Genomic DNA, 26339 nt, shown 5'->3' with positions numbered 1-26339 from the left:
ATTATTTTAAAGCCATTATTTAATATATTACAATATTATAATTTATACAAATAAAACAGCAAATGAAACTGTTAAACATATTAGACCTGGGATAACGTTACCAAATTCATATTAAAAGACATTAGCGTTATCAAATACTAAAATATACTGTAATACTATACTAAAGTATCACTGGTATAATATTTTGAGCGCCCAACTGTAACCAATCCAGCACAATATTGAAATCATAGAAAAATATAACGTTACCGTTATTTCTGAATATTTTTTGTGAAACTACATTTAAACGCTATATTTATGAAGCGAATGTTCTTAACAAAATAATATAAAATATTATTGTAAAAAAGTTCTTATTATAAAATATGGAGTTTCATAGAAATTATTGCCTACATATCGTCCCCATTATTTCCTATAAACTACTTATTGTAATTTGTAATAGATATATTATAATGCAGAAAAATAAAATTTATGTACTTATACTAATAGCTGTTTTGGTATATTCTACCGTTTTTGTGTGTGAGCTGCATAACTGTTCTTCTTATGTGCAATGTAGCGTTGTATAATAGGTATTACTGTAAAAATATTTTTAAGAGGTACTTAACGATTGCTACCATTATTGTATTTTCTATTCAATAGGTTTAGTATTCCGTACCGATAATTATCGGTACAATTTTAACGTTACCGGTAACCGGTATAAAATCGGTATCGGTACCGATACGGTATAATTAAGATTTATCGATACAATATTTGCATTCGCATATCGATTATATTGATCAAAATTACTAGGTTATCATTATTAATTATTAGGCCGAAAACATACTGTCACCAGTCACCACCGACGCGAAATGGTGTGGTGGAGCGATATAGCTATTTATAATGTGATTTCAGCAAGAAACAGTTAAAAATTATTTGCTTTAATCCGCTAAACATGAACTTCCGTAAAGTAACGCCTGATTCTATCCCATGTGATTTCAGATGAGTCGAGTCGCATTTTACCAGTATTTTTTTGTTAATTATAGACTATCGCTTGGCTGCAATCAGACCTACTGGCAAGTGATGATGCCGCCTAAGATGTAGCGCGCTTGTTTAGAAGATGCCTATTCAGTCTTGACTTAAAGGTACCCATATTTAAAAGTGGCGAGGAAAATTGATGCCGGAAGGGCGTATTTTTAGCATTATTGTTCTATACGCACATTTTAATACAAATTACCGGAATTTCCACAGAAACATTAACACTGCCAGTAATATAACCACACTGCTTTGCATGGCTGCAGCGCCTGCAAGCCTACACTTGAACATGTCTATGCGCGTCTCCTTGTTTTCTATAATGTTCTGGAACTCTGCTTCAACGATCTGACCGTCGTAGTACGTGATGAGGTCCTCGAAGGGATACTCGTAGCCTTGGAGGCATTCGCACTTGTAGCCGCCGGAATCGAACCCGCGACCTTGAATTGGAACGCACTGTTGAAAAATGAAAAATAATTTATAAGTCACTTGCCCGATCGCCGACGATTAGCGAGAAACTAACTAAAGCTAGAAACGAGTTGGCGAGCAACGAGAAGTGACTGTAGATGGGATAGTTTTGTCGCTGATATACGTATATACGTCCGCTGCTGAATATAGAACTCATATGGGGACTTCCACACGCCATGGTCTTGTGCCACCTAAATTCAGCAGTTCAATGCTACCCTTTGGTGTCGTTGTCCACCTAGTGGGGGGGTTTGCCAACGCTGCGAATTCTGGTGCGAGGTCGCAATCCTAGCACCTTGAAACTCCAATGTCTATAGGTTTTTCGAATTATGTGCCCTGCCGGTTGCCTCTTCAGCTTCGCAACCCGTTGAGCTATGTCGGTTACTCCGATTCTCCTATGGATCTCATTTCTAATTTGATCACGAAGAGAAACTCCAAGCAACGTTCTCTACATAGCCCGCTGATTGACTCTGAGATTTTCTTTGAGGCCCACATTTAGCGATTATGTCTCGGGTCCCTATTAGGATCATTTGAAGTCAATAGCAATAAGAATAAAAAGTTTGACTCACATACGAAGAGCCCTTATCACATTTGTCGGTACTTTTGAAAGCGTTGGGTATGTAGTACTTGTCCGGACATTGGTTCACGTCGAGCTGCATCAGCGACATCGTCACTGCTACCACTCCCCTGAAACAACGCGAATTAATATAAGTCCACTAATTAATATTGGTTTGGAGATCATCTATATCTTCTTCTTTGTTAGTCCTTATTTATCTATTGTTGGACATAGCCCTTGTTCTGTGCCGCCTTTTTCCCCGGTGTTGGATTTTTCATCATCATCATCATCATCATCATCAGCCTGTGGACGTCCACTGCTGGACATAGGCCTTCCCTATAGAGCGCCACCACACCCGGTCCTCAGCCTTCCTCATCCAGCCACTTCCCGCCAGCCGCTTTATATCGTCGGTCCATCGTGCTGGAGGGCGTCCCACACTACGTTTGCTCAAACGCGGTCTCCACTCAAGGACTCACTCAAGGTTGGATTTTTAATTCAATTCAAATAGATATCTATCTCTATAGAAAGTTGGATTTCTTTCTCACAGTTTCAGTCTATTATGACATTATTTACCTATCATCCACAAAAACTAGTAAATAGATAGATCCACCACCTTAAAGCACCCACCATATTGAATGTGTGATGACGTCATAACACTAGAACTGTCAATAGAGCCGTGTGTTTCATAATCGATGACGTAAACAACAAAAAATATACTTACTTGAACTCCAATTTGACTTTAACGTTATCCCATCCAAAGAACGGTGAAGCATAAGTGATCACCCACTGTTTCAAAGGTCCCTTACAATCGTAATACGGCTGAGTCCAGTGGCCATTCTTCAAGTTGGCTGCTCTGTAGAAAGTTGGGAATCTTTCGTAATGCTTCAGATATTTTCCCAGTTCACTGTCACGAATTTTCATTTTGAGGAAAAATTTCTCAAGACTATCGAAGTTTGTCGACCATCTTTGTTTAAGGAATTGGAACCACGGCTTGTTTGTGTAGGCTTCATCTGTAAGAAAATTGTATACCTACAGGAATATGGTAATACACCAAGCGATTTAACACCCTAGAACAAAAAAAAATTGTTTACATCCAATTTTATCAAAAATTTAAAAAAACATTACAGGCTCTTATAAGTGCCATAAAACTAAGTTAAGATCCATAAAACTGCGGTTCCCTGATCTACAATATATTTTCTTAGAATACATCACTATTTACTTTTAGGTAAGATTTCAAAAAAGTAGAAATCAAATTCATTTATTGAATTCGAAACGTTAAATCAAATAAAACAACACAGCAACTATATAATTATTAAAATCAAAATATTACTTATGTTAACCAATACGTGACAAAAATATCGATAAGAAAATAACGACATAACGTTATTTAATTTGGGTACCGTTAACCGTTACTGCTTCTACGTTATGACGGTATCATTGATAACGGTATAATAAAGGTATCGACATATTTTTAGGAACCTTAAAAAAATCACTATATGCTTACCAGTCTTATTAATTCGGGCCATATCCTCTAGTTTGAACTTTCTTGTATTCAACTCAGTCTTGTAAGCGAATGGAGCGAAGAACGTGCGATTTGTAAATTTATTTCTGTCCCAGTATGTACCTTTAAAAAAAAATATTTTTTATTTATTAACATTTTTAAACCCTACTCACCAAGCTTGTAAAAAACTTCTCATACACAGTTAAAACCGTCAAATTTCTTGCTGGTTTTTAGGGTTCCGTACCTCAAAAGAAAAAACGGAACCCTTATAGGATCACTTTGTTGTGTCTGTCTGTTTGTCTGTCAATAAACCTATAGGGTACTTCCCGTTGATCTAGAATCTTGAAATTTGGTAGGTAGGTAGGTGTTACAGCACAAGTACAGGAATAAATCTGAAAACCGCGAATTTGTGGTTACATCATACATACATACATTTAAAAAAAAATGTTTTAATTTTCAAAATAAGACAACTATACCAAGTAGGGTATCATCATATGAAAGGGCTTTACCTGTAAATCCTAAAACAGATTTTTATTTATTTTTATGTGTAATAGTTTTGGATTTATCGTGCAAAATGTTGGAAAAAATACCCGAGTACGGAACCCTCAGTGCGCGAGTCTGACTCGCACTTGGCCGGTTTTTTTTCAGTAGTGCTGGTATTCCGAACCAGTAGTATTCAAATTTTTTTCAAATTCAAATTCAAATTATTTTTATTCAATTAAACTTTTACAAGTGCTTTTGAATCGTCAAAATAATCTACCACTGGTTCGGAATGCTGTTCCTACCGAGTAGATTCATTTGACGATCCAAAAACACTTGTAATAATTGTCTTTAATTCAAAACCTCACCTGCGGACCAAACCTTGGAATCCCCGAGAACTAAGGCGAGCGTTTCTCCCAGCATCTGGTCTTCAGTGAGGGGTTTGTCCGCCACGCGCGTTCCACTGAACACTTCTTGGGGATCTGACACCTAGAACAATCCATTTTCAATGAACCTATATCGGAGATTTTGGAAAACGAGACGTACCTAAATGTACCCTGGTTTTGATTTTATTTGCAGATGTCAAATTATGCGACATAAATGCCCGTTTTATTTTTGACACCCGGTTATCACAACTTACCGCATTGAACCCTAAAAAGCTACAAGTGTAAATTAAAAATTTATAACACCCCCGACAAGTGAAGGTTACAGTAACTAGAAAAGAGCTGATAACTTTCAAACGGCTGAACCGATTTTCTTGGATTATAGCTAAGAACACTCTCGATCAAGCCACCTTTCAAAAAAAAACTAAATTAAAATCGGTTCATTAGTTTAGGAGTTACGATGCCACAGATACACACGTCAAACTTATAACACCCCTCTTTTTGGGTTGGGGGTTAAAAACGGTACATACTTGCAAAAAGGCACTGATAAAGTTGGCGAGTCGCACCGCCATTTTGGCTTGGTTCTCAAACTGCTCCTCTGCGCCGTAAGCGATGTCGCCGTTCAGGAACAAGTCCGTCGGGTTGTATCTGTAACAAAGACGTATTTAGTTAATATAAATAAATTAATAAATAAATAGTTAATGCCATTCATCATATAGAAACAAAAATCATTTTAACGTTTTTATTTGAGAATACATTCAAAAATCCTTGTTTACCCCCTTAGGGGTTGAATTTTCAAAAATCCTTTCTTATTGGGTGTCTACCGTGTCATATACGCTATCTGCATACCATTTCAATCCAATCAGTCCAGACTCCAGTAGTTTGAGCTGAGGGTTGATAGATCAGTCAGTATCTAGACATAGGCATACTATAGTATAGGCATACTATAGTATAGGCATACTATAGTATAGGCATACTATCTAGTAGATTTAATCAATGCAGGTTTTTTGAATGCCTCCTTGTTATAAACCAAATATGAACTTACTCAGAGCAGTTGTGCGGCTGCACGCCTCGGATAAAGTTGAGCACTTCGTAAACGTTAACTCGCTCAGTGTGAAGTGCTGCAGGTCCGCTGGTGGAGTTCACATACTCGTAGTAGCGATCTGCGTAGATCGCGCGCACGAACGGGTGGGCTTTCTCCCACTGCACAGGTAGACGTTGGATCCCTGAACAAATGGTGAAAATTAAAAATGCATATTGCGTACTCACGCGACAGGGCAATCTGTGTGGGGACGCCCCTTACACCCGCTCAATCCCCTCGCTTCTTCTTCCTTCTGGGCTGGTTTCTGCACTTAAACGTTTCCGTCTGTTGTGCGTGCGCTGCCCCACCCCGCTGAAGGCTTCACTCCAGCCATTCAAGTTCGCTCCAGAAGCCGAGTAAACCGCCCAGGTTGCCGAGGCCGAGCCCCCGCGCTATCCCATTGTGGGATAGTGGCGGAGCGTCCCCCGCCTCATCGACTGCCATCTCGACCTGTCGCGTACTATATGTAGGGGGCGCCCCCAAGCGCGGTGGAAAGGTGTGGAATGCCCTTCTGGCTTCCGTGTTTCCTGCTAAATATAACTTGAATATCTTCAAGTCTTAGGCATCCTTTAGGCAAGCGGGCTCTACCTACACAATTACCCTTGTTGCTGATGTTTAGCAGAGATAGACAAAATCGTCTACTACTTCCAAGCCAATAGCACTTGATTTCCAGCTTGATCGATCGATCCACTACCATTACTTTAGTTTTCAATTATGCCCATCCACAGCCTGACGATAATCATGATAATGATAATGACGATGACGGTAATGATAACGATGATAAATAACTCACATCCAATCTTGGAGCAGTCAAAGTTGTTATAGTACTGGTCGGCGGTGGCTCGCTCAATGATCTCTCCCAGGTAAGGCCTGCGCACGATGCTGGGCAGGCGGAAGCCCGGCCGGCAGCGGCATTGGTAACCACCTCGACGGAAGCCCCAACCGTGAATTGGTTCACACTGGGATTAAATATAATTATATTAAATGAAGATATTTTGCCATACACAAAATTATTTACAATATTATTTATAGGAAGTAGGTACTATAGGTAAAAATTTTAGTGATGTTTGTGCAACTACTTTATGCAAACTAAAAACTACCTAAAACCTTTGGCCCTACATAGCACTCTTTTTTACAAACGTTAGTTTTTGAAAATTTTTTTGGTGATAAGTCAAAAAAATATTTTTGCACTTAATAGTTTTTTAGTTAAAGGATGGCAGCATAATCCATCCCCATCAAAACCATTGATGTATAGTCCGCGACAGGTCGAGGTGGCAACCGGGGTGGGGACGCCCGGTACACTCGCATAGGCCCCGCGCTAACGCGCTGCGGGTGAGAGGAGGTGACGGGCGCGTGTGAGGGGTGTTTCCCCGCCTTATACCCGATCGCCATCTCAACTTGTCGCGTACTATAAATATGTCTATTCATCTATTGCACCATACCAGTGTACATACCTCAGTAGTCTCCTCCTTACACCGGGCGGTGGACGCGAATCTGTTGGGTTTGTCGTTACCCTCGCTGGGTGGGCACTGGTTTATATCTATCCTGTCATAGTCCATCTCCATCACCACTGCGGCTGTGTATCTGTTCATTTCATAGATGAATTAAGGAATCTGAAGGACAACACTAGTTATTTTATTATTAATGCGAAAATGTGTTTTTGTTAGTTTGTCCTTCAATCACGCCACAATGGAACAAAAGATTCAGGTTATTTTTGGATAATCAATGGATAAATTGATTTATACCCTTTTATTCTGAACTAGAGGATGCTTGCGGTTTAGCCCGCCTGGATTTCATTTTTTTTTAAATCCCTTAGGAACTCTCTGATTTTAAGGGATAAGAATTAGCCTATTTCTTTGAGATACATTCCTGAGATGTATCCCAAGTCTGTACAAAATTTCATTAAAACTGGTTCAGCGGTTGGGCTGTGAAAACGTAGCAGACAGACAGATACACTTATACACTTTCGCATTTATAATGTTAAATATGGATTAGTATGGAAGTATGAATTTGAAGCAGGAAATTCATATCACTAAGTGATTTATCATCAGGATGCAATGCTGGTTAAATCCAATTTGAACGGAACACAGCCAAACAGGATGCCATGTAATCAGTTTTGAGTTAAATCAAGCCAAAAATATTGCAAGGCATAGGTACATACTACATAATATGCTTATACAATATAGCCTAGTGGTTAGAATGCCCACCTCTTATTCTAGAGGTTGGGGGTTTGATCCTGGGCAAACACATCTAACTTTTCAGAGTTGCGTGTTTTAAGCAAGTAAATATCACTTGTTTTAAAAGTAAAGGAAAACATCATGAGGAAACCTGTGTGTCTGACCTCCATAATATTCTCAAAGGTGTGAAATCTGCCAATCCACACTTGGTCAGCTTGGTGGATTTTTGGCCAAACCCTTTTTATTCGGAGACAAGAAACATGTTCAGTAGGCAGCTAGACAATGGATTGATGATGATGATGATGAACTGTTACTTACGTTGGATATTCAATATGTCTAAACTGTGTGTGTCTAGGAAAGATGTCAGCAACTGGTGACACGGCTGCCACAAGCCACTTGTTCAGTCTGCCGCAGTCAAAGTAGGGCTTCGTCCAGTTTACTGGACCAGGTGTCTATAAATTAACAATTTAAATAAACATCCAGTCACAATTTTTTTTTTTTACATATTACTATGCAATCACTCATTGGTATGAATTATAATCAGATTTAAGTGCTCACTAAATATAAGATGAGTGTTCTGTTGACTTAAAAGAATCAGCGATTTACAGGATAGGCAAACTAGAAATCATAAAACACTCTCTACTTCTATGCTCCATCCCAGGGAAGTCAAAAAATTATATGTGGGAATGAGTGTTAATATTCATTTAAAAAATTCCAGTAAATTTAAAGCTTGCTTTACACAAGTTTTAATATTTTTTACCGGATCTTCTAAGCAGAACCTGCATTTTAAATCTGTGGTTATATTGATGTAATAATAATTATTATCTTAACAGTAATAAAATGGCCTGCATAAACTAAAAATATTTTTGACTTCATACAAACCTCATCATTTCCAGGTGGTCCATGGAAAGTGAATGTTTCGTTAGTGTTATTTGCATATCTGATTTCCACTTGATATGTTGTTTTGGTGTCGTGTCTCTTATCCACTTTGTCAGGCAACCACAGTGAATACCACTCATTTATGCGATAGAAATCAGACGTATAGTCTTTAGACCAGCTGTCAGGGTCGTAAGCTCCCAAATCTTCCACATGGAATGTGTTCAGTGTTGATATCTTTTGTAAATGGACTGGATCGTTAAAATCATCTGCTCTCAAAGCTCTTGGTGCGAATCGCGGCAAAGTCTTGTTGAAGAAGCCTCGGTAAGACGATGTATACGATGTGTTGGGCGAAAAATATAGCGAACTGGCGTTAATTAATGGGTTCGCAGAAACATCAGCTACTGATGATAGGAAATAATACATCATACCTGGGTCGTATGTATCGTTTATAGCCGGTCTTATAAACCTCGACTGCAGGATATAACTCCAGAAAAACGCTCTAGTCATAGCCATGTTGTGTAAATGTAACATAGCTGTTCGGTTCGGAAACACTGGGTTGATGTTTATTTCTTTCACATCGGGATGGTGAGAGACTGAGTCTTCTGGTAAAAAGAGATCGTCTAGATGACTTATGTAGCAGTTATCAGCTGAAATCTTGTCCATTTTACCCCGAATCTCATCAACAGAATCCCGTATTTGCCATTCATACTGTCCGGCCACACCCCACAATAACGCACACAATGAAATTAATAACAATACACTATTAAATTTCTCCATTGTTACTTGAACACTATAAACATTTCAAATTAAGTTAAAGCTCTGTATTTCAGTGTGCAGTTCAGTCAATTATGAGGATTTTTTAGTTTGTTTCGCCCACATCGTTTATTAAACCCGTGAATCCGTAACCGACCGATAATCCAAAATTGTTTTGATTTGACAGACTGACAGGTGACAGCTTTTGACAGTGACAACAAAGCCTATTTGAAAAGTCGCCGCGTCAGCAGTGTTGCTAGAACGGTATGAAATGTATGAAATTCATATTTTTTGTCCTGGGTCATGTTCATTTCGTACCTTTTTCAAGATGTAGACTTTATTATTTTGTCACTTTTTATACCTCAAAAAATCATGTAAACAAATCCAATTTCAAATACATAGTTCAAAATTGCGTGATTTACTTTTTTCTATTGGAAATGCTTGAAGCTACTAGTCTCAAAGCGATTAATTGTTTTTTTTACATATTTTTCAGATTACCTACGCAAAAAGTGCACTACAAAGTTGTATCTTTTTAAAGCTTTTCGTACCTTTTCATGGTCTCGTTCGTAGGCATAGACTATCTACTATTGCTACTATTTTATATTACAGAGACTCGGAGGATTTGTCACATAAAACTGGCAAGGCTAATGCAAGAAATAAAAATCTAAAAAAATTGTCTATTGTTAACCTCAATTTTCCAGTTTTAAATAATAAACAATGGTAAATGAATGATAACTAAATTGTAACAAGCAGACACTGTAATAGATACATAATCATGGCTGGAACGTTATTCCGTAAGTTTTTAAAGATATTTCATACTATTTCACCCTTCTAAAAGTGATAAATTATCCACAATTTTTTTTTCAGGTTCCTTCTTTAATGCTACTTTATCGCTTCAAAAACAAAATATTACTGCCATTGTAAGTAAACAATCCTCAACAATCAGCTGTTATTCTTAACATTTCATGCTTCTTTTCTCCCCAGCAATGCTCTGGGCACAGAAATTTTAACATTTTAAATCCAAACAAAAAAAAAGCCATCATAAATTAAAAAGAACAATACTTTTTTCAGAGATCTATCAACACAGGTTCAGTATACTACGCTGCTCGTAAAGGAACAAGAGCTAAAGCGCGAGCCAAGAAAGTAAAGGTTGAAATCACTAAAGTAGGTTTCATTCCTCATAACCAGCGAGGGAAAGATAAGTAAGTTAATATTGTACCTTTTTAATCTAGTGACTAGCTTATTCATCAGCTGAAGATAATGACGGTTCAAAATAAAATAAAAAACTTTATTGCGTTTTTATATCAAGAAACTCAATAGCAACCAGTCGGAAAGTTGGTGACGTTATACTCTCTGATGTGGTTTGGAAAGCATGTATAAGAGCTACATTTAGATTAAATCATTTTCAGTCAAGATTAATTCTTTTGTTCAACATATACCTTTTTCCTAGTGGTAAAGACGTTGACCCTTCTTTTCGGTCAGGGGTTTGATCCCAGGCGCAAACCTGTGCACAGTTATGCATTTAAGCAATTAAATATCACATGCCTCAACAGTAAAGGAAAACATCATGACAAAACCTGTATACCTGAGAGTTTCTCATAATGTTCTCAAGGGTGTGTGAAGTCTGCCAATCCGCACTGGATCAGTGTGGTAGACTATGGCCTAAACCCTTCTCATTCTGAGAGGCGATCAATGATCAATAGTGGGCCGGAAATGGATTGATCATGTTTAAATAAAAATTACAGGAAAGCCAAAATAAACATAAACAAGCATGAAGATGACTCATACAAACAGGTTTCCAAAGATGATGTATTCCCGATGCGCTACTATCAGTGGGTGGTGTACACTGCAGAGGATGCGGTCAGGGCACACCAGGAGACACATCACCCCACCATGTACAATGACCCTAATGCCTATGTGTACGCACAGGTGGAACTTAACATGGAAGCTGCTAAAAAGGTAAGCTACACTCATTATTTTCTAAGGACATCAATAAATTAATGTCTATGGTCTAATGAGTAGCAGGCCAAGAGGATATGTCACATAATACTTAATACCTTAGTAATAATACTACTACTAATCTTCTTGATATAAAACCCAAAAAATGTTCCTAACTGTGTCCATTATAGACTTTGAAACCATCTAACCAAAGTGCCCCAAACCGGTTTTATTAGAAAGGCAATAGATGTGAAGATGGTTTTAGAGTTTTTGGTTTTTTAGCATAGTAGCACACACCAGGTATCCGCAAGTACTATATTATGTACTAATAGCTCATTACAAGTACAGAAGACTCACTCTGCAAAGATATTTTGATAAGAAGTGACTCTTATTACAATATTAATAACTAACTGATGCCCGCAATTTCGTTCGCATGGATTAGGTATTTAAAAATCCAGTGGGAACTCTTTGATTTTCCGGGATAAAAAGTTGTCTATGTGTTAATGAGTAACAAACATACACACTCACATATACCAACTTTCGCCCCTATCCTTCTTCTTCTCTCTGGGCTGGTTTCCGCACTTAAAAAATCGCCCCTATAATATTAGTGTGATTATTTTGTATTGCAGAATCGTTTTGTGGAAAACTTTCAACGCCTGGCCTTGCTACCACACTACTTCCCTCGCGAAGAGGAGCGCAGCATCCTAGCGTTCTGTAAGGGCCCAGAGCTGATCAAGCAAGTCGCAGAGGCTGGGGCTACCACTGTGGGCAGCACGGAACTGGTTAAAAAGATACAGGTAATGTTTTATTTGTGAGTGAACTTGTGCTGTATTAACAGGGCTCTCTCCGTCACTCGTTTCCACTCGTTTCATACAATCGTAGTTCCAATTTCATTTGAATATTAAGCAACCAAAGTCCATGAAATTTTGCAGACATATTCTAGAAACTAATATCTGTGTCTGTGGTGTTTTAGATTTTTCTAAAAATATGTAGTTTTAAAATTACAGGGGCTCAAAGATTTGTATGAAATTTTTAAGACCGCGTAACTTTGAAACCGAATATTTTAATAGAAATCTGGAAAACCACAGACATAGATATTAGTTTCTAGAATATGTCTGCAAAATTTCATGGACTTTGGTTGCTTAATATTCAAATGAAATTGGAACTACGATTGTATGAAACGAGTGGAAACGAGTGACGGAGAGAGCCCTCTTAAACTGTGACTATACTGTTTTAGGGATGGGTGGTTGTTGTAAAAAAAACAAACAGTCAAATGAATCGAACAACAGACAATCAATTGTCAATTTTTTTCTTCACAAAAAAAAAATGTTAAGTTTACGAATGCGGAGTGTACAGTCTGGAGCGAATAAATCAAAAGTGCGATTGCATTCGATTTTCGATTCACGCAACTATGTATATGACCGTATCAATTGAACAATCGAAAACAATCGATTGTTGTCGATAGTTCATTTACTATCCAATTGATATCAAATAATGACAACAATCAAATTAATTATCATGATTTTGTTGCAGTTGACGCAATTTTACTGTGTAAAACATTTTGCACTGTGTATGTAAAACTTTTAGAAAATCAATAAAATAATAGTCTCTATGGAATTTTATGTCCTGTACGTAAAAACGCACATATTAGTATGTTCTTGCATCCAGTGGCTGAGCCATGAAACTTAACAAATAGAGTTACTTTTGCATGAATTTTAAAGAAAAAATAATTTGAAAAATTACAGGAAGGCGAAGTCAAATTCAGCGACTACGACTACGTAATAGCACATCCCAACATCCTAACTGACTTGGTGCCAATTCGTGGGCTGATGAAGAGAAGGTTCCCCAACGTTCGCTCCGGTACCCTGGACGCTAACATCTGTGAGCTAGTGAAGAAGTTTTCAGCGGGGGTGCAGTACCGAGTTGTGAGGGATGAGCATCAGCAGAACTTCGGTTCTACGGAGGTTCCCATTGGTCGGGTGAGTCACCTACATTTTTCAACCTCTGGCTAAGTTATTAGTGTACACTGGCCATATAAGTGTGAGTGGAGAGTGACATCTGGCCACTTTTTTATTTTTAAAGTCCACATGATTAACACATGACAACACTACACAATTCTGCGTGGATTCAAATTTTAAAATTTATTTAAATAAAAATAGTGAGCAAACAAGCAGGCGGGTTACCTGGTGTTAAGTGATTACCGCCGCCCATAAACATTTGCAGCCGCCGATGCGTTGCCGGCCTTTCAGAATTTGTTGGTCATGTGAGAACACCGCCGATGGGAGTTGATCCTACAGTTAATTTTACAGCATGGAAAATATCATGTGAAATCTTCGATTTTTCGGAATAAAAAGTAGCCTATGTCTGTTTTCGGGAGGGAAGCTGTCTCTGTATCTTTCGCCAAGATCGGTTAAGTGGATGGGCGGCGAAAAAGTTACACACAAATAGACAACTGTGCATTTATAACAATATTTGATGGATATGGGTATTGGAGAAAATAGATTATTGGATGATAGTTTTGAAATCTGGCTTGGGTATAAGTGTAAATATTAAATAATTTTATGCATTTGTTAAATAAACAACTTTTTTGTTCCAGTTAAATATGGACACAAAGCAGGTTGCAGAAAATATAGACACATTATTAAAAGACATTCAGTCAGTAAGGCCGAAAAGAGATGGACTATTCATCACGAGGTACATACTTTATAATAATGTAATATTAAAACCTGCTGGTGATTGCAGAAAACCTGCATCAATCATTGTTACAATCAAATTCATTGTGATTGGCTGAATTTATGCTATTCTTGTTGCAACAATGCATTGTAGCCAATAGTGAGCGAACGTCAACCAATCAGAGGTGATTGCGATCGTGACATTGTAGCTGTCAGCGAGGGTTGCAATCGAGCCCATTCCAGCCAAAAAACAGCTACACTACAGTCTGACGATCGCAATCAGTCTGTCATGTTTGTCAAGACTCGGGAATTCAAACTTACAGGGTACTTTCAGTTGCTCTAGAATCATGTTTGGCATATAGCAATGTCTTATAGCACTAGTGTAGGACTTCGTCTGTGTTGGTGTTAGCTGGCGGGCGTGCTCTGCTTTTTTGGAGTGTTTTTTTTGTTAAAACTGACTGGAAATTGCTCTAAGGGGGTACCGTGCGTATTTCGGCGAGCGCCGGCACAGACGGGGTCCATACTTGTATAGTTTAACTAACTTGTTACAAATAACTACAAACTTGACATTGGCTAATCTTTGTAAAGCCAGACGAGAGAGAAAAAAAGCACTAGTGTAGGAAAAATTCTGAAAACTGAACTTGTGGTTACATGACCAAAAAATTAAAGATTTGTGGTGCCGAACAAATGATAATTAGTTTAGTAAATCACATCAAGATAGTGCTGTCCTGTCCGTTATATTAATTACAAACAATGTACTGAATTGAGATCTCTTGTACGGTGGTGCAGAACCTTTTGTGTGTGAGTACGACTCGCACATGGCAGGTTTTATTTTACTTATTTTCTTTCTTTATATTTGGCAGATGTCTCATAGTAAGTCCGCCATCGTCAGAGAAGTTAAAAATCGATCCCTTCGTGCACGTAGAACGTACTCTGTCTAAAGAAGTGCAAGAGGACAGTGACGACGAAGATGAAGCCGTCGCCGCAAAAGCTTAAAATCTAGATTAAATTATATCTTTATAAGAGTAGATGTATATAATAAAGTCATATAAATAAAGGTGCTTTGTTTTAATTGAGAAAGAATCATAAGAACCTGTTGTGAACTCCCACAACTGTGTTCCCACCACACCGTTTGACAAACTGGATTTCACCATGGGGTTATTTCAAAGGGCGGATTTACAAAAACCTGAAAAGCTGATTACGCATTATTGATTCCTCTGGTGCTACAAATGTTCATGTGTAGTAATCACTTATAATCAGGTGACCCCCTTGCTCGTTTGCTATTTGTATAAAAAGTTTTTTATGTATACAAGAAAATAGACATTAAAAATTACTTATGGCAACATTTTATTTTAAGACGCCTGTAATTTTTAAACGAATGTTTCACGTTCCATTTTACCTAGCAGCGTTTGAGAAAGTTAATTTAACTATGCTGTTTTCGTAATAAATTCATGTTATGATATTATAATGAAAAAACATTGATCTCGAAACCAATTAAATGTTGATGATTCATTTTGAAATAATATTCTGATTTACAGAGTACATAATAATATAATTGGTTATATTAAACTAAAACAAGATTTAAGATTGTACAAAAAAAACATGCGTAGAAGGAAACATAATGCATTCAGTGTAACGTCAAAACAAAACAAAAACGTCAAATCAAAAACATTTGATTTCTGAACGCAAAACAGGGGCGTAAAATAATCCGCCATCTTGTTCCAGTGACAATTTAGGATTTAATTTAGTTTTAAACCCGTCTTTTTTCAATTAATCCGATAGTTAAAGTGATATTTTGTGAGCTGTGGTGTGTTTAAAAAGCCTGTGATATTTTTGTGTACAATTATTTTGTTTACTATACGCATAACTTGACATTATTAGTTGACCGATTTTGACGTCGAAGGAACAACTAGTAATAATCAAAATGGGTACAAGAGAGGACGAATACGATTATTTATTCAAAGGTAAGTTTAGTATTAATGCCTGCTAAACCTACTATAAACTTATAAGAATGATTTATAGTTGATAAGTTGTTGAGTTTTTGGTTTTACGATGACTATTGTTTCGTTTGGAATGACGTAGATTATTGACTTGGATATCGAATTATTCGCATATTTTCAATGAGAATTTAGTAAAAGCGAGGTTAATTCACGTAATTCATAAATGATAAGTGTCATTTTGGAGTTTGGTGAAAGTTTCGCTTTGTTTGATATCAGCTGATTAGGTTCTTGCTGATCGATTTTCTATATAGGTAGTTTCGTACACCATGAGTCACCTTCGTCAGTCATCTCAGATCAATTTATTTGCCAAAAGAGGATCGTAGTACGAATATTGAACTATTGTTTTGTTTACGTTGTTATTTGCGAAGTTATTGAAACTTAATATACTTAGCTCAGTGCTTTTTTACAGTTGTTTTGATTGGCGATTCGGGAGTCGGAAAGAGCAGTCTCCTCTCACGTTTTACTAGAAATGAATTCAATTTAGAATCAAAATCTACAATAGGTGTGGAGTTTGCAACAAGAAGTATAGAGGTAAATAATCTACTATTTATTACACAATGTAAGTTAGTCTGTTTATTTGGCATTATGCAAAAATTGATTAACTATAGTTAACACAGAACAATTGTGGCTAGTATGTAGTACACAATGTGGTTGTTGTTGTTGTAGCTTCTCTCTCTTTGTACTGCGGTTAGACATTCTACAATAATTCCACTGATGTTGTACTCAATCTCTGAACTGAACTCAATTGACAAGTTTAAATCTGATCCTGTCTTTTTCAGCATGAATCATGAAAGAGACAGCAATACTATATGAGCTGTAATTTTAGTTTTAGAGATTACATACATCAGAAATAGCTACATCCTACAATCTACATGCTAAATCTGTCTAAAAGTATTGCTCTCTTTTTCATATGCGGAAAGGGATATCATTAGATTTAGGCCTGTTAACTTAGTTTTGTTAGAGATTGTGTACAAAAAAAAATAGTCACTATCTTTCCAAGCATATAAGTTAGACTTCAGTATCCTCTAACTTTGACCAAATTGGTCTAGAAATATCTCAAGCTGAATTTCACACAGGCAAAGTTGAAGACAAAGCTACATATTTGTTTTTAGCTGTATGATCTGTGAATCACATAGTATGTAAGGAATTTAAAATCTGCTTCTTTGTTTCACAACATTGTTATTGTTTAAGTGTATGAACAGTTTTTCTAAGATAATGACAATAACCACAATAACCTTTATGTTTGGTTTATCTATCATGAAGTGAACCTTAGCATCTTTATTTAAGAGAAATCGGATAAAAGTACTTATTCTGCTATTAAAACTAAATCACTTTTAGTATCAAAATATTATTGTATAGTTCACTCAACTGATTTCAAGTAATTAATTTTGGTAAATTAATTAACATGTATCTGCTTACAACTAACCAATGCAATTAGTTATCTCATGTTAGATATAATTTGTTATCTACATCTGATTTGCTCATGCTAATCTATTAATCATAACTGGGCATAATGATTTAAGTTATTGTGATTTTTACTCATGTTTTATTAAAATAGTGAAATGTGAATGTAAGTGTACTTTCATCTGTTATGGTAGCTAAGGTCTCATTCAGGAGTAGCGGGGTGTTTCACAGTGGTTACGTATAGTGTGGTGCGGCCAAATGAAACTTATGCTGATACTAGCTTATGCCTGTGACTTCGTCCACATGGACTACACAAATTTCGAACTCCTATTTTACCCCTCATCCTTAGGGGTTGAATTTTCAAGAATTATTAATATTGGTTGTGATGTAACAACAAATTCACAGTTTTTGGATTTCCCCCTTTAGCTATGATATAGGACATTGCTACCTGCCAAATTCCATGATTCTAGGGCCCCTTAAGTACCCTATAGGGTTTGATTCCCTTGATAGGTATTGAGTCTTGACAGACAATGAAGTGTACACAGAGGGACGCTAACAATTTTTTTAGTTTGGAGGTATTATCAGGTAACCTCTCAATCTAACCATTAACAAAAAATAAATTAGTCATACATTTGTGATGAATAAAAATTATAGATATTATTACAATGTCATTTTTCAATGAATCATCAAAGCACAAAGAACTAAAAATACTTTATTTCCGTAGTTTTATTATCACTACTATGTTATGAGTTCTTGATTTATCTCAAGACTGTTTGGTGTTTTTTTAATTTGTCCTATAAAAATCCCATTAGAGGAAATGTCTCCTTTATAAGTGCTCTAGAAAGGGTGGCTATGGTCTGTTGTAAAGTTTGTGACATATTTGGCTCCTCTCCAAATATAGTATTTGGTTATTTATGTTTTGTATTTAGAGTTCATAATATATTGAAGTTAAAAACTTGGCCAGTTCTATACAGTTACAGTATTACAGTTGTTCACACCCTTACTATTCCAGGGTTATCTTCTTTTTGTCCTGGGTTTCTTATTCACACTTAGACATATTAGTCCAGGGTATGTGAGATTGCAATGCAGCTTCGTGCCGAATCATTCCAACCAGCTGAGCTTTCTCCAGAATCCTATCAAGCCACCCAAGCTGACAAGGATTGAGGGTTTTTAATCAATTTCCTAACCTAAAAGTTTTTACAAAGCTAGTAAATAACCAAAACTGGTACTAACTACTACCTAACTACCTAACTGGTAAAGGTCTGGTTGGTTACTCCAGTATATTCATTATCATCATCTTCTCAACAACTTATTGGCTCAGTACTGAGCATGGATCTCCCTCAGAATGAAAAGGGTTAGTCTACATTTGATGCGTGCCCAGGATTGAACTCTGGACTCCTCCAAACAGGAAGCTGAAGTCTTAACCAATAGGCTATCACTGCTTCTTACCACTAGGAACTAGGGTTTTTATAGTCATATTCCTTCATTGCTGAGGGTCGTGGCTCTTTTCATTAATCACATAATGGTAGGAGTTCTCCTGGGATAATAATGCGGTGGGTTCCCAGATCCTTCCACATACAACTCACTAAGAGAACGAAATTTCGATTCTTAGGTTTTTTACAGTTATAATCAGGTGATACTACCGGGACCGAGGGCTTAACGTGCTCTCCAAGGCACGGAGGAAACGAAAAGGCCAAATACGAATCTCCAAAGTCGGTCACCCATCCAGTTACCGACTTGGGTCAACGTTGCTTAACAATCGCAATCGATTGATATGCGTTGTCACAACTAGGCCACACGTCTCTCAGGCACTAGGTTGCCTTTAAAAAAAAAAACAAGACTAAAAAAAAATAGCAAGCAAACAAGCAAGCGGATCACCTGATGTTAAGTGATTACCGCTGCCCATGAACATTTGCAGCACCGGGGAAATGTCCAATCCGTTGCCGGTCTTTCTAGAATTTGTTGATCTCCACCCCTGTAAAAACCCCATGTTGTAATCTAGTGGGAACACACTTCTTAGAAATGCACATAGATATAAACCCACATTATGGTATTCTGACGTGAAATCCGCGAATCGCGATAACAACAAAGGTCACTGAGATGCTTTCATTGCTTGTAATGCGAATTACATCAGAATGTGTGTCTGACCTCATTAGGACTCTGATCCTATTAACATACGTTCTGGTTTTCAGTAACTACTATTTAGGTATGATGAATCATACAACTTTTTTAGACATGGTCAAAACAAAACGTCTATCGCGGGTCAAAACAAACGTATTTTTAGGGTTCTGTACCTCAAAAGGAAAAACGGAAACCTTATAGGATCACGTTGTTGTCTTGTCCGTCCGTCCGTCGTCTCTGTTAAGAAAACCTATGGGGTACTTTCCGTTGACCTAGAATCATGAAATTTGACAGGTCGGCAGGTCTTGTAGCACAAATAAAGGAATAAATCCGAAAACCGTGAATTTGTCATTATATCAATTAAAAAAAAATTAAAACGTTGCAATTTTCAAAGATAACTATACCAAGTGGAGTATCATATGAAAGGGCTTTAACTGTACATTGTAAAACAGATTTTTATTTATTTTTATGCATAATAGTTTTTGATTTATCGTGCAAAATGACGAAAAAAATACCCAAGTTCGGAACCCTCTGTGCGCGAATCCGACTCGCACTTGGCCGGTTTATTTATCTTTGGGGGAGGAAAAAATCCTTACAGACTTCTGCCGGCTGGCAGGGTGTGTCCAACTCGCAAGACTAAAATAACCTCCCCATGTCGTCCAAGGTGAGCACTGCTGGCATTACTTCGTGCAATCAAAACATGGGTTACTTATCTACTTGTATAAGTGATGATAACCTATTGATTAAGACTTCCGCCTTTTATTCAGGAGGTCGTGGGTTCGATCCTGGGCACGCACCTCTAACTTTTCAGGATTATAATATGCGGTTCGAGCAATTAAATAGGTATCAAGGTAAACAGCATGCATGGCGAAGAAAACTCCATGCCTCGAGTTCTCCATAATGTTTTCAAAGGTGTGTGAAGTTTGCCAATCTGCACTTGGTTAGCATGGTGGACTATGACCAACTCCTTTTCACTCTGAGAGGAGACCCGTGCTCAGTAGTGAGCCGACGAAGGATAGATGATGATGACCTAAAGCTATCTCATCACTTTCTATCATACATTATGTTAAAATTTTGACAATAGGACAATAATAGTTAGTTGGTGGATTCGTAAGATGGTATAGTGATTGTAGATACATCATCGGAAGCAGACGTGTCCAAGAATGAGGAGGTCAAACAAAAAACCTGTTCAGTTCAAAGCAACCAAACCTTGTTTTGACCTTGATAAGTGCATAGCAAACGTTTCGTGTTGTCTATTATAGACTCAACCCCCAAGAGTACCGATACAACAGAGCTTGTTTGTTCGATAGGCAAAGGACGTTATCTTACCATTAGATTTATAAATAACTACATGGTGTCCGCGACTTCATCCGCCATGGATTTTGGTTTTAAATAATCATGTGGTAATTTCTTGATTTTCTGTTACAAAAGTATCCTTATGTCCGTACTCACTCCATTACCAGAATGTAAATTAAGGGTCATAATATGTAGCTCACTAGATGATGCCCGCGACTTCGTCCGCGTGGATTGAGGTTTTTTCAACAATCCAGTGGGAACTCTGCTTTTCCAGAATGAAAAAGTTACCCATGTCAATTTCCGGGATGCAAGCTACTTCTGTATCTTTCATATAAATCGGTTGAATGAATCCCGTGGGAACTCTTTGATTTCCCAGGATGAAAAGTAGCCTATGTCCCTGATAGTTAGCTTCCACCCTGGGGTGTGTCAGCTAACTGTACCAAATTTTATCAAAATCGGTTAAACTGTTGAAACGTGAAAAGCTAGCAGGCAGACAGACACACTCTCGCATTAATAATATCAGTATGGATATGGATTAGAGCCACCCGGCACCTGCACCAGCACCGCCTCGTCCTTTGGCGTCCACTGTCGACAGCTGGTGTTCCATGGGTGGACACTGCGTTGTCCCCAGTGAACCTAGCGTGGTCGACGAGTGCGTCGCTTAGTCAAGGAGTTGGACGTTGCGTGGGCCACTTAGATAGCCTGTCAGCGATTAGCACTAGGTCAATGGTCAAGAAGGAAAAAAAACCAGCCAAGTGCGAGTCAGACTCGCGCAACAAGGGTTCCGTACTCGGATATTTTTTCCGACATTTTGCACGATAAATCAAAAACTTCTTACTATATGGCCGATTAGATTTACAAGTTTCTTTGTAAGACCCATGTAGTAGTTTCTTTGTAGAGCCAAGTAGCCTACTAAAGTATACAAAAAATGTTCCGTTAGTCTATAGATGTACCAATAAGTGTAACGGAAAAAGGTTCTCTCGCGAGAGAACGCCGAAAGTCCTTTCGATTAAAAATTCAAATCGCACAAACTCACAGTGGATGTGTCAATGACCCCATTATGAATTATGCGTATATGACCTCTTAGCGTTCTCAATTTTTTCATATCGTAATTGCTTCTATACAGATACCTCATTAATACATTAGACTTTAGATTAGAGTGTGCCTACTGTTGATTTTACTAACCGACTGTAATATAAAGTAGGAGGTTCTCTATTCAACGCCTACGTATTTTTTTAGCTTTTTTTTATTCAATACCTATAGGCACACACTTGATTGAAAGATGATGATGTGGCCCAAGATGGGACGCGTTTATCTAGACAATGCCTATTCACTCTTGTTTCAAAGCACAGATACCCAGACTGTAATTGGTAGAAAACACAGATCGCGGAAGAGTATTCCAAACCTTAGCCATGGGTATGAGGAATGATGGTGCAAAACGTTTTGTGTGTGTAGATGGAATGTTGACGACATAAGGATCGAAGTCGATCAATGATTTTGAACAAACAGATGTATTTGATCATGATTTCATAGTTATTTTGTTCGAAACGTAATACATCACTATGGCTAGAAGAAGGGGCCCGTTTTGGAATGTGTGAAGTCTATTGTTGATGATTAGATTTAATTGAACCAGCATGCGGCGTCCGAGATTTCTAAAAATAGACATACGAGGTTGATTAGGTGCATATATTATATAAATAAGTCATCATAACTAATGATTGTTTTAAACTACTATTTACTAGCTGATTCCCGCGGCTTCGTGCGCGTAGATTTAAGTTTTTAAAAATCCTGTTTTCAATTGTTAAATTTACGAATGCGAATCGCACGATCTGGCAGTGGAACGAATAAATCGAAAATCTAAATCAGCATTAGATTCGTTCCCGTCCCGATTTCATTCGTCCCAGATCCGCGCGCTTTGCAATAGCGCGCGCACTTTAACAATCGAAAACAATCGATAGATTTTCGAGTGGTTACTGTTATTCGATTGTTATCGAATAATAACATCAATCGAATCGCCCATCGCTACAGTACGGGCCGGTCTTTGTATCAATGTATCATCTGTTGTTTGAAGGTGGACGGCAAAACCATAAAGGCCCAGATATGGGACACGGCGGGCCAGGAGAGGTATCGCGCGATCACGTCAGCGTACTACCGCGGCGCGGTGGGCGCACTACTGGTGTACGACATCGCCAAGCATCTCTCGTACGAGAACGTGGAGCGATGGCTGCGCGAGCTGCGCGACCACGCCGACCAGAATATCCTCATCATGCTCGTGGGCAACAAGAGCGATCTCAGGCACCTTAGGTGAGAGCTATAGAATACAATACTCTGCTGTGTATTCTGAGCGTGTACTATGATGATAGCGTGATGCGAGAATAGTCCATAGGCGGCTATATGAACGTTGATATAGACCAATATTTTCTAAAATTACCGGTCCAAACAGTGGTTGATGGACATTTTTAGACTCTTCGACGAGTCCTTCCTCGACTACGCTAGTTACTCTACTGTTACGTCTATTTCCCAGAATGCCAAATCTGCCTCTTTACCTACTCCAATTCCCCGAATATCAAATTCAGTAGCAAGGACTCTAAAAATCTCGTATAAGGGTCTCGTAAATTTTAAGATGTTCTGGTGACTTTTAGGCCACCTTAGGCGGGTATGGTAGGTAGGTACACAAGGTGGCCTAAAAGTTACCAGAAAGGACAGCTGTGATTTCACATTAAAATTTAGTAAAGCAACTGAAAGTGTAACTAAACGTTTGCAGGTCAATCCCAACAGAAGAAGCGAAGGCGTTCGCGGAACGGAACGGGCTCAGTTTTATTGAAACGTCAGCGCTGGACTCCACCAACGTAGAGCCGGCCTTCCAGAACATATTAACCGGTAACTACGTTGTACTCACTTTTCTAAGTAAACCCGCTTCTATCTTTGGCTGCATCATCACTTACCACCAGGCGAAATCACAGTCAAGGGCTACCTTCTATCGGAATAAAAAAATCTATGTCGCTACAAACATTTGATGCACTGAACATATTGTATGTATGTTTGTGTATTTGTTTGCAGAGATCTACAGGATCGTATCGCAGAAGCAAATGCGCGACCCGCCCGAAGGTGACGTCATCCGGCCCGACGCGGAGCCGGCCGACGTGCGGCCATCAGGCGCCGACTCTGTGCGCAAGCAGTGCTGCCAGTAGTGCGAGGTGTGTACACAGACAAACACACACACAACCAGCACATAAATACTAAGGCTGAGATCTATAGACCGCACTTTGACTTTGCTCAGACTTAGACACTGTTAAAAAGAAACAGCGTTATACCGCTGGCATAAATCTGTCTCGTTTTAACTGAATCTTAGTCTAAGCAAAGCCAAAGTGCGCTCTATGTATTTCAACCTAAGGCTGTCTTTCATAAAACAATAACCGCATAGCAAGACAAAAGATCACGACCTCAGGAATTCATGACTTCATAACCTCAGGAATTTATGACAACACAACCTCAGGAATTCATGACTTCACAACCTCAGGAATTCATGACTTCACAACCTCAGGAATTCATGACTTCACAACCTCAGGAATTTATGACAACACAACCTCAGGAATTCATGACTTCACAACCTCAGGAATTTATGACAACATAACCTTAGGAATTCATGACTTCACAACCTCAGGAATTTATGACAACACAACCTTAGGAATTCATGACTTCACAACCTCAGGAATTCATGACTTCACAACCTCAGGAATTTATGACAACACAACCTCAGGAATTCATGACTTCACAACCTCAGGAATTTATGACAACACAACCTTAGGAATTCATGACTTCACAACCTCAGGAATTTATGACAACACAACCTTAGGAATTCATGACTTCACAACCTCAGGAATTTATGACAACACAACCTTAGGAATTCATGACTTCACAACCTCAGGAATTTATGACAACACAACGTCAGGAATTCATGACTTCATAACCTCAGGAATTCATGACTTCAAACCTCAGGAAAAATCAAACGAAATGTTGAAAGTTTCAAGTGAAGTTTTTGTTTCAGAAGTCCAGTTAACTTTGGAGTGGAAGAGAGAAGTGAACGGAATACAAACGCAAGTTAATGAATCATTCCCAAACGCCACCAGCCGGCTCCACCTCTAACAAGCAATACACACAGACAGACATGTTGCCAGCACTTCATATACAACCTGCCATTGTAACTACTACACTCCAGCAAGGTTTGATCTATACACGTTTCTAGTAAAAATGCTAAGGCAGTTGTAATACAAGTCTCTAATAAACTAAAGAATGATGGGCAAAGTGTTACTGTTAAGCGGAATTTACATTACGAAATTAGTTTCACAACATTCATTTCATCATCAGTTGCATGTGTAAACGTCTAATTTCGTAATGCATGTATTTATTACTTTGAAATATGACAAAATATAGAATTGTTCCTCTTTATTTATGTATTACAAAATCAATCCACATTAACACCATATTAGTAGGTGTCTACATTGCACCTGTATGAAACCGGGGCGGGTCGCTAGTAAAAGATAAACAAACGCCGAAACCTCTGAGAAACGCCTAAGCGACCCGCTTAGCCCGTCGCTTTAGACCTTTTGGAGTAAGGTTTTTCACTGGTGTTATGATTTCGTTGTCAGTTCGCGGTCACAAGTTCGTATAGGCCGCGTATGGTGCGCCTTCTACGCATTTCAAGCAATATCAAGTTCGATTCTCCCGAACAATTTTGTATGGGACTTTTTTGTGAACTTTCCACATGCTTAAACATCTAGAACTATAGAAAGATCTGGACGTGGAAAACTGACTAGGGTACCCTGAGGGAGCTTGAAAACTATCATTCGGAGAGGCATTGTCCTAAAACAAAAAATCTTCAAAACCTCAGACCACTGGGTGAACCGGTGGAAAAAAGATGGCCACTGAACAAAAAAAAATCATGTCAAAAAAATTTCCTTAATTTTCAAGAGGCCCTCCAGAACATTTTTGTGTGGAACTTTTTTTCTCTTACTATTTGTATGTGTAGAACTTATGGGTCTTTCTTCAGGAAAAATATATCACTTCATGAATGTGGAAAATCTACCAGAGTAACCCAAGGCATAATTGAGGGTATGCACACTTTCACCATCATTCTTTAAGATAACTTACTTTTAAATCAGTCAGTTAAGATTGGTATTCGACCAAAAGCACCTTGTCAATATTTAATTTTTTTCTAATTGGAAGGTATATTTATAAACAAAAGTGACGTTTGTGGACGACACTATATTTTACAGAGCTGGAAACTTGTATAAAATCTAAACTTTCACTCAGTCTGTGCGCTCCCATGATACTTCGAAGATCGGTATTGTTCGTGCATGTTCGTACGAGTCGAATTCGTACGAAAACGCATCCAAAGTGCGTCCAGTCTTATTCAAAAGCTACACAGACCTTAGGATAGTATTACCAGATAAAAATAATGCAATATTGTGTACTGTGAACACTAGCTGGCAACACTGAAGTGACGAGTGGCTCATGTAGATAGCTTTGTGTAATTATTAATGTTTAGTGTTGGAACGATTGTGCTGAGGTAAATTTTACTGCTAATTTGGTTTAATAACTCGTGATAATAAGCAAAACGAAAATGACGCA

General features: G+C 38.1%; 3 protein-coding genes across 4 annotated transcripts; 2 read left to right on the top strand and 1 right to left on the bottom strand.

Moving 5' to 3' along the window:
- Nucleotides 1-18: 18 nt before the first annotated feature.
- On the bottom strand, nucleotides 19-9458 carry LOC123869049. Of its 2 annotated transcripts, none has more exons than XM_045911785.1 (11): nucleotides 8528-9458; nucleotides 7964-8097; nucleotides 6923-7052; nucleotides 6262-6427; nucleotides 5433-5613; nucleotides 4918-5035; nucleotides 4373-4493; nucleotides 3528-3647; nucleotides 2745-3033; nucleotides 2037-2154; nucleotides 19-1442 (listed from the first exon to the last, which is right to left on the bottom strand). In XM_045911785.1, the coding sequence occupies exons 1-11, from the start codon at nucleotides 9299-9301 to the stop codon at nucleotides 1320-1322; spliced, it is 2274 nt and encodes a 757-aa protein (XP_045767741.1). In that variant the 5' UTR covers nucleotides 9302-9458; the 3' UTR covers nucleotides 19-1319. The 2 variants fall into 2 exon arrangements, with proteins under 2 accessions (XP_045767741.1, XP_045767740.1); XM_045911784.1 differs by having other exon boundaries at nucleotides 20-1458.
- A 117-nt stretch (nucleotides 9459-9575) lies between these two features.
- Nucleotides 9576-14941, top strand: LOC123869050 (50S ribosomal protein L1-like). The gene is made up of 9 exons (XM_045911786.1): nucleotides 9576-9651; nucleotides 9887-10071; nucleotides 10145-10197; nucleotides 10349-10479; nucleotides 11023-11236; nucleotides 11845-12012; nucleotides 12961-13194; nucleotides 13812-13909; nucleotides 14751-14941. The coding sequence occupies exons 2-9, from the start codon at nucleotides 10053-10055 to the stop codon at nucleotides 14881-14883; spliced, it is 1050 nt and encodes a 349-aa protein (XP_045767742.1). The 5' UTR covers nucleotides 9576-9651; nucleotides 9887-10052; the 3' UTR covers nucleotides 14884-14941.
- Nucleotides 14942-15552: 611 nt separating this feature from the next.
- On the top strand, nucleotides 15553-26117 carry LOC123869051 (ras-related protein Rab-11A-like). Its single transcript, XM_045911788.1, has 6 exons — nucleotides 15553-15851; nucleotides 16297-16418; nucleotides 22780-23012; nucleotides 23473-23588; nucleotides 23769-23905; nucleotides 24757-26117. Exons 1-5 carry the CDS (start codon nucleotides 15812-15814, stop codon nucleotides 23897-23899), a joined length of 642 nt encoding a protein of 213 aa, XP_045767744.1. The 5' UTR covers nucleotides 15553-15811; the 3' UTR covers nucleotides 23900-23905; nucleotides 24757-26117.
- The last annotated feature ends 222 nt before the right edge of the window (nucleotides 26118-26339 follow it).

Source organism: Maniola jurtina, chromosome 10 (assembly GCF_905333055.1).
Source record: "Maniola jurtina chromosome 10, ilManJurt1.1, whole genome shotgun sequence".
Classification (NCBI taxonomy): domain Eukaryota; kingdom Metazoa; phylum Arthropoda; class Insecta; order Lepidoptera; family Nymphalidae; genus Maniola; species Maniola jurtina.
The sequence above is the reverse complement of the archived record's forward strand: the minus strand, read 5'-3'. Positions and strand labels throughout refer to the sequence as shown.

Excerpts from the sequence above, each read along its gene's own strand:
- LOC123869049 (XM_045911784.1), bottom strand. The coding sequence starts at position 9,301 with ATGGAGAAATTTAATAGTGTATTGTTATTAATTTCATTGTGTGCGTTA. Across the intron at positions 5,036-5,432 it reads CAGCCGCACAACTGCTCTGA|ATACAACCCGACGGACTTGT; the intron begins GTAAGTTCATAT and ends TCTTTGTTACAG. Across the intron at positions 4,494-4,917 it reads TTATCAGTGCCTTTTTGCAA|GTGTCAGATCCCCAAGAAGT; the intron begins GTATGTACCGTT and ends GGATTGTTCTAG.
- LOC123869050 (XM_045911786.1), top strand. Across the intron at positions 10,198-10,348 it reads AACAAAATATTACTGCCATT|AGATCTATCAACACAGGTTC; the intron begins GTAAGTAAACAA and ends TACTTTTTTCAG. Across the intron at positions 11,237-11,844 it reads ACATGGAAGCTGCTAAAAAG|AATCGTTTTGTGGAAAACTT; the intron begins GTAAGCTACACT and ends TTTGTATTGCAG.
- LOC123869051 (XM_045911788.1), top strand. The coding sequence starts at position 15,812 with ATGGGTACAAGAGAGGACGAATACGATTATTTATTCAAAG. Across the intron at positions 16,419-22,779 it reads TTGCAACAAGAAGTATAGAG|GTGGACGGCAAAACCATAAA; the intron begins GTAAATAATCTA and ends TGTTGTTTGAAG. Across the intron at positions 23,589-23,768 it reads CTTCCAGAACATATTAACCG|AGATCTACAGGATCGTATCG; the intron begins GTAACTACGTTG and ends ATTTGTTTGCAG.